This window comes from Amphiprion ocellaris, chromosome 6 (assembly GCF_022539595.1).
Source record: "Amphiprion ocellaris isolate individual 3 ecotype Okinawa chromosome 6, ASM2253959v1, whole genome shotgun sequence".
Lineage (NCBI taxonomy): Eukaryota > Metazoa > Chordata > Actinopteri > Pomacentridae > Amphiprion > Amphiprion ocellaris.
Genome location: NC_072771.1, coordinates 474,268 through 488,218, shown reverse-complemented (window position 1 = coordinate 488,218; position 13,951 = coordinate 474,268). Strand labels below are relative to the sequence as shown.

At 45.7% G+C, this 13,951-nt stretch overlaps 2 protein-coding genes across 5 annotated transcripts in view; one reads left to right on the top strand and one right to left on the bottom strand.

Moving 5' to 3' along the window:
• LOC118470766 (regulator of G-protein signaling 3-like) overlaps positions 1-13,951 on the bottom strand; it is a 35,232-nt gene that overhangs the window by 3,462 nt on the left and 17,819 nt on the right. For 3 of the 4 annotated variants that reach the window (XM_055011810.1, XM_035951348.2, XM_055011812.1), the window contains exons 9-15: positions 12,611-12,722; positions 11,346-11,509; positions 2,135-2,474; positions 1,799-2,016; positions 1,349-1,395; positions 1,177-1,275; positions 289-604 (exon numbers count right to left, since the gene is read on the bottom strand). In XM_055011810.1, the coding sequence (XP_054867785.1) occupies positions 289-604; positions 1,177-1,275; positions 1,349-1,395; positions 1,799-2,016; positions 2,135-2,474; positions 11,346-11,509; positions 12,611-12,722 (1,296 nt within the window). The remainder of the gene's footprint in view (positions 1-288; positions 605-1,176; positions 1,276-1,348; positions 1,396-1,798; positions 2,017-2,134; positions 2,475-11,345; positions 11,510-12,610; positions 12,723-13,951) is intronic. The other variant, XM_055011811.1, reaches the window with a different exon arrangement.
• LOC111573056 (fibrinogen C domain-containing protein 1-like) overlaps positions 1,181-13,951 on the top strand; it is a 49,023-nt gene continuing 36,252 nt past the window's right edge. Inside the window, exon 1 of the mRNA XM_035951347.2 lies at positions 1,181-1,411. The gene's annotated coding sequence lies outside the window, so the exon portion shown is untranslated. The remainder of the gene's footprint in view (positions 1,412-13,951) is intronic.

Sequence of the window (13,951 nt, the reverse complement as noted above, 5' to 3'; positions counted from 1 at the left end):
ACAGGCAGACAGACAGACAGACAGACAGACAAACAGGTAGACAGACAGACAGACAGGCAGGTAGACAGGCAGACAGACAGGCAGGTAGACAGACAGACAGACAGGCAGGTAGACAGACAGACAGACAGGTAGACAGGTAGACAGGCAGACAGACAGACAGGTAGACAGGCAGACAGACAGGCAGGTAGACAGACAGACAGACAGGTAGACAGACAGACAGACAGACAGACAGGTAGACAGGTAGACAGGCAGACAGACAGACAGACAGGTAGACAGACAGACAGGTACCTGTCTCGTGGCGTTGGTTGAAATAAACTCTTCGTAGATCTTTGCTGCTCTGGCGGCCATCTTGCTCAGGGGGCGTGTCTTCTTGAACTTCTCCACAGCCAACCAGAAGTCCAGATTCTCCTCGCTGAACTCCAACCTCAGGAAGTGACGGAACACCGCCTGACCATCTGACCAACCAGAGACAGAGAGCAAGGACACGTCACTACTGAGGCTCTGCCCCTCACTGATCACTGGTAGAACAGAAAGCTTCTTACACTGATTGGTCAGCAGAGCCTCCAGACTGTCTGCCCAGCTGAGCACCTCCCCTCCAGATGGCCTGAGACACAAAACAAACACACCTGAGACACAAACAAACACACCTGAGACTAAAACAAACACACCTGAGACTAAAGGTACGTGTCCACTAGATGTGATTTTCCTGCACGGCAACGTGTCGCATCTCAAAATCGCACTTACAGCAGGCGGTCACTAGTGCACCACAACTTTGTCACATGACAGCGCTGAGCTTCAGCGGCCGCTACGTGGTCACGTGACCGAGCTTTCAGCTGGACGGTCTGGCAGATGAGTCGGATAAACACAGCGGCGCAGCCGCAAACTTTCCCTTTTATTTCAAAAATTTTCAGATGAGGTGCGTTGATATGCGGGCAAATCGCATCTAGTGGATACGCACCTTAAAACAAACACGCCTGAGACACAAACAAGCCCATCTGAGACTAAAATAAACACACCTGAGACCGAAACAAAGAGAACCAGAGCAAGCTGGATCCAAACAGAACCACAATGGAACCAGTAGGAACCAAGCAGAACCAAACAGAACCATGTTCCAGGCTTAGTTTCAGGGTTGAGTTCTAGGTAAGAACCAGGATCAGGTTGAAGGTTGTTCCGTACCTGGTGTTTCTGAGAGCTTTCTCCAAACTGTTACCGTGGTAACCCGTACCGTTTTTCCGTCTCCGTAGAAATGCCAGGCGGCTCCGAACATCAGTGGCGCTGAGATCATAGAGGACCAATCAGGAGACAGAACAACAAACAAACAACAACAACAAACAGTTTGTTTACGTACAGGATTCTGGTCTTCTTCCTCATCTGATGGTTCCTGGAGTCTGCAGCCTGAAACAACACAAAGGTACTGGTCTGTACTGGTCTATACTGGTTTGTAACGGTCTGTACTGGTCTGTAACGGTCTGCACTGATCTGTACTGGTCTGTAACGGTCTGTACTAGTACGAGAACAAATGATCCAGGACCACAAAGAACCATATGGGACCTGACAGACCAGTCTGGGTCCCGTAGGAACCAAACGGGGCCAGATGGTTTCTGGACCAGGTCCAGGAACTATCTGGCCCCAGTTGGAACTCCACTATGATGTTGGAAGAGCTGGTGGAACCTGGTACTGGGCAGTACTAGGCGGTACTGGGAGGTACTGGGCGGTACTAGGTGGTACTGGGAGGTACTGGGCGGTACTGGGCGGTACTAGGCAGTACTGGGAGGTACTGGGAGGTACTGGGAGGTACCTTGGGTCCGTTGAGCAGCAGCATCATGTGGTGCAGAGACCCGCCCTCTCTGGTCAGCTGCTTCCTCGGGGTCCGGGGGGAGGGCCGCTGAGGGGCGGAGCCTAAGTCCAGGTCGAAGATCACAGGGCGGGTGAGGCGGTGGATGGTGCTGTCGGACAGGAACCGGGGCGTCCAAGGTTCCTGCAGCAGGGAACCTTCAGAGAACGAACGCCGCAGAACTGAAACAAGAATCAATCAATCAATCAATCAATCAATCAATCAATCAATCAATCAATCAATCAGTCCTTCAATCAATCAATCAATCAATAGATCGATCAGAGACCCTGATCAGCTGACCTGCGGTTCTGCAGTGGAGCTCCTCCTCCTCCTCTTCCTCCTCCTCATCATCATCATCATCAGTCTTCTCCTCCTTCATGTGGAAGTGGGCGGGGCCGAGCAGCACACCACACCCCCAGACCCCTCCCACATGCTCTGACGTCTCCGAGGCGCTCTCCCCCTCCCCCTGCTGCCTCTCCTCCTCCTCCTCCTGCCTCCTCTTCCTCCCCTCTTCTTCCTCCTTCCACCCCTCCCGCTCCTTCCAGATGGGGGAAGAGGGGGAGAAAGGGGGGAGCGGGGTGGAGTCACAGGGGGGCGGGTAAAGGGATAGGAGGCCGAAGTCTGATTGGAGGTCAGGGAACTGTGGGCGGAGACAAACCGTCGTCATGTTGCTGATTTCAGCGCCCTCTGGTGGACAAAATCACACAAACACCCTGACGGTTCTATGGTTCTAACATCCGGAGCAAAGCTTCTTGTCCAGTCCTGAGGAGGTTCTAGAGCAGGGGTGTCAAACTCATTTTGGTCCGAGGGCCGCATACGGCCTAGTTTGATCTCAAGGGGGCCGGACCAGTAAACTTATAGTGTAGTTACCGAGAAGTAACAATAAGTCTAAGTTTTTCAGATGTTTTAGTGCAAAGAAGAACAAGTATATTATAAAAATCTGTATATGTAATGAACTGTCCTTTTAAAAAATATATTATGAACAACCTGAGATTAAAGTAAGTGCAATTTCAACAACACTATGCCTCAGTTTAACATTTATTTGTGTGCGTTGTGCATTACAACTGATCACAGTGATTGTACAATGGCACAACATACTTAGTCACAAGTATGTGGAACTTAAAAACATAGTCCTGGAATTTAAAAAAAAATCAAACTCATCAAAATATAGAAATTTTTTGAAGTCCATTTTCCACATCTGGAAAGTAATTCTGAACACCTAAATTAACTCTGCACACCTTTAAATCTTAAGTAGCAGCTATTTTATACAGACATTTAAGAAAATAGTCACCTGCTTTGTTTATGTATAAAATGTATACATTAAAAAACTATATACATAATATGGATGGCATGCATTAGAAATAATATTCCACTAAACCAAACACTTTTGTAGTGAATCTGTTGACTAACACTGAATTTCACAGTATTTACTAGAGCAAGTTTTCATTTAGTAACATTTTTTTTTCATTGTGCAAACAATGTTTAAAGCAGCATTTTACAGGATTTACTCCTGTTTTGTATTTGCTCCTGAAACTTGACATCTTTTAGCCTGCACAAGTGCATCAATATCAGGCATCATGTCCTGAGTAGCAGCCAATTTCAGAATGTCAGTTAAGTGCTTATGTGTGAGCTTTGTTTTATTAATGTTCATTACTAAGAAAACTTGCTCACAAAGATAGGTTGTCCCAAACATGCACAACACTTTTGCAGCCAGTGCGATTAATTTAGGGTAGTCTGGAAGGAGATGCTGATAAAATGTTTCCAAGCCCAAAGAGGCAAATTTGTCCTTCAATTCTACATCACACTGCAAATCAATTATTTCAAGTTGCATGTCGGAGGGCACTTCAGAAGCTTTTACTGTGAATGGTGAGCGAAAAACTGTGAATTCTGTCTCGAGTTCGCTAAAGACCTGAAATCGTTTCTCAAACTCCCACAGCGATCCCGTAATCTTGTCTTTGTACTGTCTCATGTCAGCATTGATGCTGGCTGCACATACATCTCTTAGACAGAGGAAATGATCAGTGTCACCACTGGCAAGCTGCATCTCCCACAATGTGAGCTTCTACTTGAATGCTCGTATGCTGTCATAATACTGGGTGACAATTCAGATTATTCAAGTGCTCTGTAATATCAACCATAAATGCAAGGTCCTGCAGCCATTGTGGGCTTTGTAATTCCACAACAGGTTTACCTTTTTTCTCCATGAACTGTCCGATGTCCTCACGAAGATGGAAGAAGCGCTTTAGCACAGTACCTCGGCTTAGCCATCTTACTTCAGTGTGGTATGGCAGGCCATGGGTAATGTTACTGTCACTGAGAAAGCAGTCAAACTGACGATGATTCACACCTCTGGCTCGGATGAAATTAACAGTTCGGACAACCACCTCCATGACGTGATCCATTTTTAACGACTTACAGCACAATGCCTCCTGATGCAAAATACAGTGGAATGTCCAAAAACAACTCCCTCCATTTGTGGCTTGTACTTTGTCTTTAAACTTTGCCACAACACCCGCCTTTTTCCCGATCATTGATGGCGCACCATCTGTAGCCAGACTGACAGCACGGGACCAGTCCACTCCAACCCTGTCCAGCTCACCAACGAGAGCGCGGAAAATGTCCTCGGCTGTTGTGGTGTCTAACAGGCACCAACTCAAGAAACTCCTCTGTGACAGTCAAAGTCTCATCAACTCCACGAATAAATATGGCCAGTTGAGCGACATCCGTAATATCAGTGCTCTCATCAATTGCAACAGAAAATGTCACAAATGACTCCATTTTGCGTTTTAATTGGTTGTCCAAATCCATCGATAGTTCTGAAATCCTGTCTGCCACGGTATTCCTCGTCAGGCTAATGTTGGCAAAAGCTTGTCGCCTCTCAGGACACACGATTTCTGCAGCCTTCAGCATGCAACTTTTAACAAACTCCCCGTCAGAGTACGGCTTTGATGCTAATGTTATTTTGCTAGCAATTAGGTAGCTGGCTTTCACTGCAGCATCACTGACCTCACAGCTCCGGGTGAAAACAGACTGCTGTTTCCTCAAACCTGCCAACAATTCATTTATCTTCTGTCTTCTCAGTTCTCCTTGCAAGTTGTTGTATTTTTCGCCATGCCGAGTCTCATAGTGGCACCGAAGATTAAATTCCTTGAGCACCGAAACTTGCTGCATACACACCAGGCACACAGGTTTCTCATTCACCTCAGTGAACAAATAGGAGTTGGTCCATTTTTCTTGGAAAATCCTACACTCAATGTCCACTTTTCTCCTTTTTGACAAAGACATCTTGCTGATGACTGTGTCAGGCCCAGCAGAAAAGCAGGTAAAATTCCAATAGACAAAATGCTGCTTACAGACCCGGATTCCGTATTGCTGCCATCTGCTGTAAGTTCTGAGTCACAGTGTTGTGTCATGTTGTCTACTCTGAATAAAACAGAGCGCCCCTAGCTGACAATATGGGAACTGCAGTTTTATCAAAAAACGTACTTCATGATTTTTAGGTATTTTTTTCATATTGTAGATTTATTCCACGGGCCGGATTGGACCCCCTGGCGGGCCGGTACCGGCCCACGGGCCGTATGTTTGACACCCCTGTTCTAGAGGGTTTTTCCCCATTGGAGGAGCTTCAGGAGAAACCAGCTGGAGATGGTTCTAGAAACGTCCTCCTCCAGCTGGTTTCTCCTGAAGCTCCTACCATCTCCTCATCCTGTAGGTGTTCTTCTATCTCCAGACTACTCTGCTTCTCATCTGTAGAAGATGTTCCACCATGCTGGATGGATCTCCATCTACTCAAAGATGTTCCACCATGCTGGATGGATCTCTAACTACTAGAAGATGTTCCACCATGCTGGACGGATCTACATCTACTAGAAAATGTTCCACCATGCTGGATGGATCTCCAACTACTAGATGTTCCACCATGCTGGATGAATCTCCAACTACTAGATGTTCCACCGTGCTGGATGGATCTCCAACTACTAGATGTTCCACCATGCTGGATGGATCTACATCTACTAGATGTTCCACCATGCTGGATGGATCTCCAACTACTAGATGTTCCACCATGCTGGATGGATCTCCATCTACTAGATGTTCCACCATGCTGGATGGATCTCCAACTACTAGATGTTCCACCGTGCTGGATGGATCTCCAACTACTAGATGCTCCACCATGCTGGGTGGATCTCCAATTACGAGAAGATGTTACCATTGTTCTGTCCTGCAGTAGAATTTCGTGTGCTGCAGTGCCCCCTACAGATTTTTCCATAGAAATGATATTAAAGCAGGGCATTTTCGAAGAGAGTTTTTAGTGTTGGTCAGGTCATGAGAGGATCTGGATGTTGTTGCTTCTTCTCCTGTTGTTTTCATTTCAATGTTGTGCCCTTGGAAAGTACTTCTCTGTAAGTATCTCAGTTTGTTTGACTTGCCTTTTTCTATTGTGTATTTATGTAATGATTTATTCTGATTTCTATTTACAATTTGTTCTTGTTACAGTTTTACGGTTCAAATAAAGTGATCTTCAATCACAAGAAAAGTGACGTCTTGAGTTTTGAGGAATCACACGTTCGCTAGCTGTCTATCTATGAAACAACAAAACTCAGGGAGGACAGTATAGTAAAAAGACAAAAGCACGGCGGGCGCAACTATACGAAATGAGTCTACGGTCAGGCAAGCAGTATCAGCAAGCTTCTCAACACTCAGATGAGAGAATGGAAGAGCAGCATGATGCAAATGTGCAGTCAGTACATTCTCAGGCATCCTGATCAAGTGGAACCTCTTCAAGAAGTTCCTCTGCAGCCATAAAAGCTCGAGCTAAGGCAGAAGCTGTTCATGCTCAACTTGCTTACGCTGAAAAAGAAGCCAGCATCATGAAGCAGAAAGCTGACCTTGAAGCAAATCTTCATATCTTACAAAGCCAGAAAGCTGTTGCTGCTGCAACAGCTGAAGCTGGAGCCTATGAAGAAGGCGACAAATCAGATGTGAGTCAGCTCAGTCAAGAATTATTGGAGTTGCCTATCAGTGCAGCCCAGCGGACGTCCAGCAGCACACAGAAGCATACGCTGAGGAAAAGTTGTTTAAGGTTGATCCACTAAGCTGCCACGAGATGGCACGTGAGCAGTGTGAAATGGCCATGAAAGAAGAAGCTACTCATCATGATGAGGGTGATGGAGTTGCTGGCAGAGTAAAAACAAATGCCAAACAACAGCAACAAAAACAGGACTTTGATTTTAACATGCATTCCTCAGAAGTAGCAGAGCCATCATTTTATCCACTAAGGGAGCCTTCAACTGAGTCTCAAGGTGTGCAGGACCTAAGTATTTAATTCGTCGGGAAATGTTGAGTGCAGGTCTCCTAAAATTTGATGACCGTCCGGAGAATTACTGGTCATGGAAAGCATCATTCCAAAGTACAATCAGAGACCTCGACCTCTCAGCCAGAGAAGAGTTGGATTTGATTACACGATGGCTTGGTGTGGAGTCTGCAGAACAAGCAAAGAGAAATCGCTCTGTGCATGTGTTCAATCCCACAGCAACACTCAACCTAGTGTGGCAAAGACTGGAAGAATGTTATGGGTCACAAGAAGCTGTTGAACATGCACTTCTGAAAAAGCTTGAAGATTTTCCTAAGCTCACCAATAGGGATAATGCCAGGCTAAGAGAGTTGGGTGACATTCTTCAGGAGTTAGAGTGTGCAAAGCAGGGTGGACATCTGGCAGGCTTGTCATATTTGGACACATCTCGTGGAGTAAATCCTATTGTGGAGAAGCTACCTTACAGCCTACAAGAGAAATGGATTTCTACGGGTTCGAAATATAAGGATGACTGTGGAGTTGCCTTTCCTCCCTTCAGTTTCTTCTCCAGTTTCGTACAACAACAAGCAAAGGTACAGAATGACCCCAGTTTTACCTTCACATCCTCCAACAGTCAGAGCTCAAAAACTGAGAAATACACAAGGAGTGGCAGCAAGGTTTCTGTAAATGTACTCAAGACAGATGTTCCTCAGGAATCTTCAACAATTCAACGAAACTCTACTGACAAGATAATAGTCAGTCCGGATAAGCAGTGCCCCATACATTAAAAGCCCCATCCACTCAAAAAATGCAGGAGCTTCAGAGCAAAACACATTGATGAGAGGAAACTATTCCTGAAAGAGAAGGGCGTTTGTTTCAGGTATTGTGGGTCAAATCAGCATGTGGCAAAGAACTGTAGAGTACCAATTAAATGTACGGAATGTGATAGTGGAAACCACATCTCAGCACTACATCCTGGTCCTCCTCCCACTGCAACAGAGAATCAAGAAGCTGACAAAGACGAAGGCGGGGAGGTGAGTGAAAAGGCTTTCATTCCTGTTACATCTAAATGCACAGAGATTTGTGGCAATGCAGACAGTCAACATTCATGCTCAAAAATCAGTCCTGTGATAGTGTATCCTGCTGGAAAAAGAGATGAAGCCAAGAAAATGTACGCTGTGATAGATGAACAGAGCAACAGGTCACTGGCAAAATCTGAGTTTTTTCATCATCAGACCCATACGCACTGAAAACATGCTCCGGGGTAACAACAACTATGGGCAGAAGAGCTTCAAACTTCATGATTGAATCTATGGATGGCAAAATACATCTCGCCTTACCACATTTAATTGAATGTGACATCATTCCTGATGACCGCAAAGAGATCCCATCACCTGAAGTGGCACGTCATCACCCACACCTACAGAAAGTAGCAGACAGGATTCCTCCTGTGGATCCAGACACTCCAATCCTCATACTCCTGGGTAGAGATATTCTGCGGGTGCACAAGGTGAGGGAGCAAATCAATGGGCCCCACAGTGCTCCATATGTGCAACGGCTAGACCTGGGTTGGGTCATTGTTGGCGATGTCTGCTTAGGTGCAACTCATAAGCCATCCAGTGTTAATGTCCTGAAAACACGTGTGCTCAGCAATGGTCGTACATCCTTTTTTAGCCAGTGCCCAAACAAAATCTTGGTGAAGGAAACACCGAACTGCCTGTCATTTCACCTCAGCTGTTCTCCAGCCTTTGGTACCCACGAAGAGTACTTTCGTGGAGGTGTAGACAGACTGGGATCTGCAGTTTTTGACAAGACCAAGGAAGATGACAAACCAACACTTTCAGTGGACAATCAAATATTTTTGGATATAATGAACAGTGAAGTTTATCAAGATGAAGGAAACAGCTGGGTGGCACCATTGCCATTTCGCTTCCCCAGACAGTGCCTTTCAAGTAACGAAGCAAGCACCGCAAGTGAGATCTCCCGTGCAAAAATTGTAATTGTCCTCAATGTGCAGCATGAAACCTTCAGGGAAGAATTCAAATGCCTTGAAACAAAGCAGACATTACCAAGGCAAAGTCCACTCAAAAAACTTAAGCCCATCATTGCGTAGATGGATTACTTAGGGTTGGCGGTCGTCTGACATGTGCATGTATGACAAAAGAAGAAACACACCCACTACAGATCCAAAGAATGGCAGATTTGCCAGCTGATAGGCTTTTACCATTGTCACCTTTTACCAATGTTGGTCTCGATGTCTTTGGTCCATTGGCAGTGGTAACATGTTGCACAAGAGGAGGCAGTGCAGAGAACAAGAGGTGGGCGGTGCTCTTCACCTGCATGGCAACAAGAGCCGTACACATTGAGCTTGTGGAATCCATGTCCACATCCAGCTTCATAAATGCATTGAGGAGATTTTTCTCTGTTCGTGGACCTGCAAAACTTCTACGCTCTGACAGAGGCATTAATTTTATTGGGGCCTCTAAAGAGTTGAAAATCGACCATAGTGATGCCACACTGAACAGCTATCTTCAGGAGAAGGGCTGCACATGGCAATTCACAAATCTGTAGGACTTCCTTTTTCCACCTGAGAAATATTGTGAAAATCAGGAACATCCTGTCTCAGAGTGATGCAGAAAAACTAGTCCATGCATTTTTTACTTCTAGGCTTGACTACTGTAATTCCTTATTATCAGGTTGTCCCAATAGCTCTCTGAAACATCTACAGCTGATCCAAAACACTGCAGCCAGAGTACTGACGGGAGTTAGCAAGAGAGATCATATTTCTCCTATATTGGTTTCTCTTCATTGGCTTCCTGTTAAATCTAGAATAGAATTCAAAATCCTTCTTCTGACATATAAAGCTCTTAACAACCAATCTCCATCATATCTTAAAGACCTGATAGTACCATATTATCCTAGCAGAACTCTTCGCTCTCAGACTGCAGGCTTACTTGTTGTTCCTAGAATCTCTAAAAGTAGAATGTGAGGCAGAGCCTTCAGTTATCAGCTCTTCTCCTGTGGAACCAGCTCCCAGTTTGGGTTCTGGAGGCGGACACCCTCTCTAATTTTAAGACCAGGCTTAAAACCTTCCTCTTTGACAAATCTTATAGTTAGGGCTGACTGGGGGACCCTGACGGGGTGAGCTGGTGTTTTCATTTGCAAAACTGACTTCCCCTCTTGACGTCCCTTTAGTTTGCCCCTAGTTATGCTGCTATAGGCCTAGGCTGCTGGGGAACATCTCTGGATGCACTGAGCCCTTCTCTAACTACCTATGTATTTACTATATATACCATTATTGCATTACATTCACTCTGTTTCTTTCTGTGTCCTTTCTCCGAGTGTCCCTGGTCCCAGAGCTGGATGCTTCAGATGTGTGGCTGTGTTTTATGGTCCTTGTGTCCCATCCCCCACCTCTCTATCTCTATCTGTACCCCTCTACCTCTACCCCTCTACCTCTATCCCTCTACCTCTATCCCTCTATCTGTATCCCTCTATCTCTACCCGTCTACCTCTTCCCCTCTACCTCCATCCCTCTATCTCTACCTCTTCTGTCCCTCTCAACCCGTCCGGCCAGCAGCAGATGGTTCCCCCACATTAGAGCCGGGTTCTGCTCAAGGTTTTTTTCCCTGTTAAAAGGGTATTTTCCTGCCACTGTCTCCTTAGGGCTGCTCTGGGGTTCAGGCATATGGGTTCTGTAAAGCATCTCGAGACAATTTGACTGTAACTGGCGCTATATAAATAAAATTGAATTGAATTGAATTGAATTCACTCCCCCTCATTCATCACACATGGGTGGTTCGTGGGAAAGACTAATTGGTGTCGCCAGGCGGATCCTGGATGCCATGCTTCTTCAGTCTGCAAATACACGGCTCACACATGAAGTGCTGAGTACCACCATGCTCAATGGCTCTATAACTATTAGAAGATGTTCCACCATGCTGGATGGATCTATAACTACTAAAAGATTTTCCACCATGCTGGATGGATCTATAACTACAAGAAGATGTTCCACCATGCTGGATGACTCTATAACTACTAGAAGATGTTCCACCATGCTGGATGGATCTCCATCTACTAGAAGATGTTCCACCATGCTGGATGGATCTCCATCTACTGGAAGATGTTCCACCCTGCTGTATGGATCTCCAACTACTAGAAGATGTTCCACCATGTTGGATGGATCTCCAACATGAACAGTGTAAAGCATCGCTGCCATACCTGGTGGCCGTGTCCGGTCTCCGTGGTGACCAGCTGCATGTTGTCATGGAGACAGAGACTGACTCGGACCTTCTGCTCCATGCTGAAGGCCTCCAGGCTGAACAGAACCCGGCAGCAGTTCTGAGAGTTCTGCAGCAGGTAGATCCTCAGAGGCTCTGACACCACTGCAGGAACACACACACACACACACACACACACACACACACACACACACACACACACACACACACACACACACACACACACACACACACACACACACAGTAACACACACACACGTCAAATCCTGCTCTGATTGGCTGCCAGACATCTGTTCAGACCAATAGAAGGGCTTCTCCTGTAACGCATGCAAACACCAGCTGGTGGCGCTCTGATGGGTTCCAACAAGAACACGTTGCAGAGGCAGAGACATCAGAACATCAGTACATTAGAACATTAGATCAGCAGAACAACAGAGCAGTAGAATAACAGAAGAACAGAAAAGCAGAGCAGCAGAACATCAGAACAGCAGAACAACAGAACAGCAGAACAACAGAACAGCAGAACAGCAGAACATCAGAACAGCAGAGCAGCAGTACAACAGAGCAGCAGAACAACAGAACAGTAGAACATCAGAACAACAGAACAGCAGAACAGTAGAACATCAAAACAACAGAACAACAGAACATCAGAACAACAGAACAGCAGAACAACAGAACAGTAGAACATCAGAACAGCAGAACATCAGAACAACAGAACAGCAGAACAACAGAACAGTAGAACAGCAGAACTACAGAACAGCAGAACATCAGAACAACAGAACAGTAGAACATCAGAACAGCAGAACAAAAGAACAGTAGAACAACAGAACAGCAGAACAACAGAACAGAAGAACATCAGAACAACAGAACAGCAGAACATCAGAACAACAGAACAGCAGAACAAAAGAACAGCAGAACATCAGAACAACAGAACAGCAGAACAACAGAACAGTAAAACAGCAGAACAACAGAACAACAGAACAGTAGAACAACAGAACAGCAGAACAACAGAACAGTAGAACCAGAACAGCAGAACAACAGAACACTAGAACATCAAAACAACAGAACAACAGAACAGTAGAACAACAGAACAGCACAACAACAGAACAGTAGAACATCAGAACAACAGAACAGTAGAACATCAAAACAACAGAACAGAACAGTAGAACAACAGAACAGCAGAACAGCAGAACAGCAGAACAGTAGAACAACAGAACAGTAGAACATCAGAACAGCAGAGCATACCGTCTCCGAGCTGCAGTGTGTTCAGGTACACCGGACTCTGTAGGACGTTACAGTGTCCAGATTCATCCTCTCTGGTCAGCAGCAGGAGGTCAGAATAGATCAGCACTGTCACCTGAAATACACACAGTAAATACACAATAAATACACAATATATACACACAGTAAATACACAGTAAATACTCACAGTAAATACACAGTAAATACACAATAAGCACACAGTAAACACACATTTTAGATGAAGGTGAATCAAACCAATTAAAAACACGTGTCATAGATCAACTGTAGTTCCTGGTTGTTCCACCAGGGGGAGCCTCTTCCTGTTTAATCCTGTAGACTACAGGTCAGGGTACAGCAGGAGAGCATTGTGGAGTTTAGCAGCAACGGGCACCATGAGAAAGACTAATGAGGAGGTTCATGACCTCCAGGACTCACATCCATTAAGCTGGATCATGTTCTCATGGTGGAACAGCTATAGAACCTGTCTGAGGTCCAAGTGGATTCCTCAGATGTTCGCTGTGGATCAGTAGTTTTAATGTCTGATTGATTATTTATTAATACTGTGACAGACTGAAACCATATGACCTGTGATGTCATCTTCTGCTTTATTGAAAACATGGAACCAGAAGTAGCAGATTCCCAAAAACGTTCAGCGTGAATCCAGGAGGATCCATTAGAGGGAACCTGGTCCTGATTCAGGTCTCATAGGGGCTTTCGACCGGGGTGGAGCCCATTCGGAGTCGGAGCCAGTGCCCGACTTGGCGCCGGGTTTTGTCTTTCCAGAGCTGCGGCTCCGGGCTCCAAAAACTGGGGCTTTTTCGGGCACCAACTCGTTGCTGGGCCAGACTTGGCCAGAGTTGAGAGCCGAGCACGTCACGGGCAGGGGGCGGGGTGACATCTAAAAACATCTAAAAAGATAAACATAGATATGATCATCAACTTATTGCGCGTGTTTAACTGCTAAGTAATCAATGCAAGCGTAGTCGAAGCTAAGTAGCTAAGCTAACGCTAGCACGTTTACTGTTAAGTATCCAAACGTCTTTGATAATTACCTTTCTTCTCAAACGTGATGGCCGGGCATTGGAACGGCGATGCCGATGGGTAACCCCTAACAGAAAGTTTTGCTGCTCAACGATGGCGAGACACACTAGCAAAGCCATGAACACCACTCCAATGAAGTCCTCCATTGTTGTTGTGTGGGTTTCCGTATGGCGTGAACGCTGTTGAACGGATACGTACGCAGTGACGTACACACGTTTTGTGGTGGCACAATGACGCAGCTCCAACTTTGCTCCTTCTGAATGGAAACACAAACCCGTTCTGGGGCGGCACGAGATTTGAACC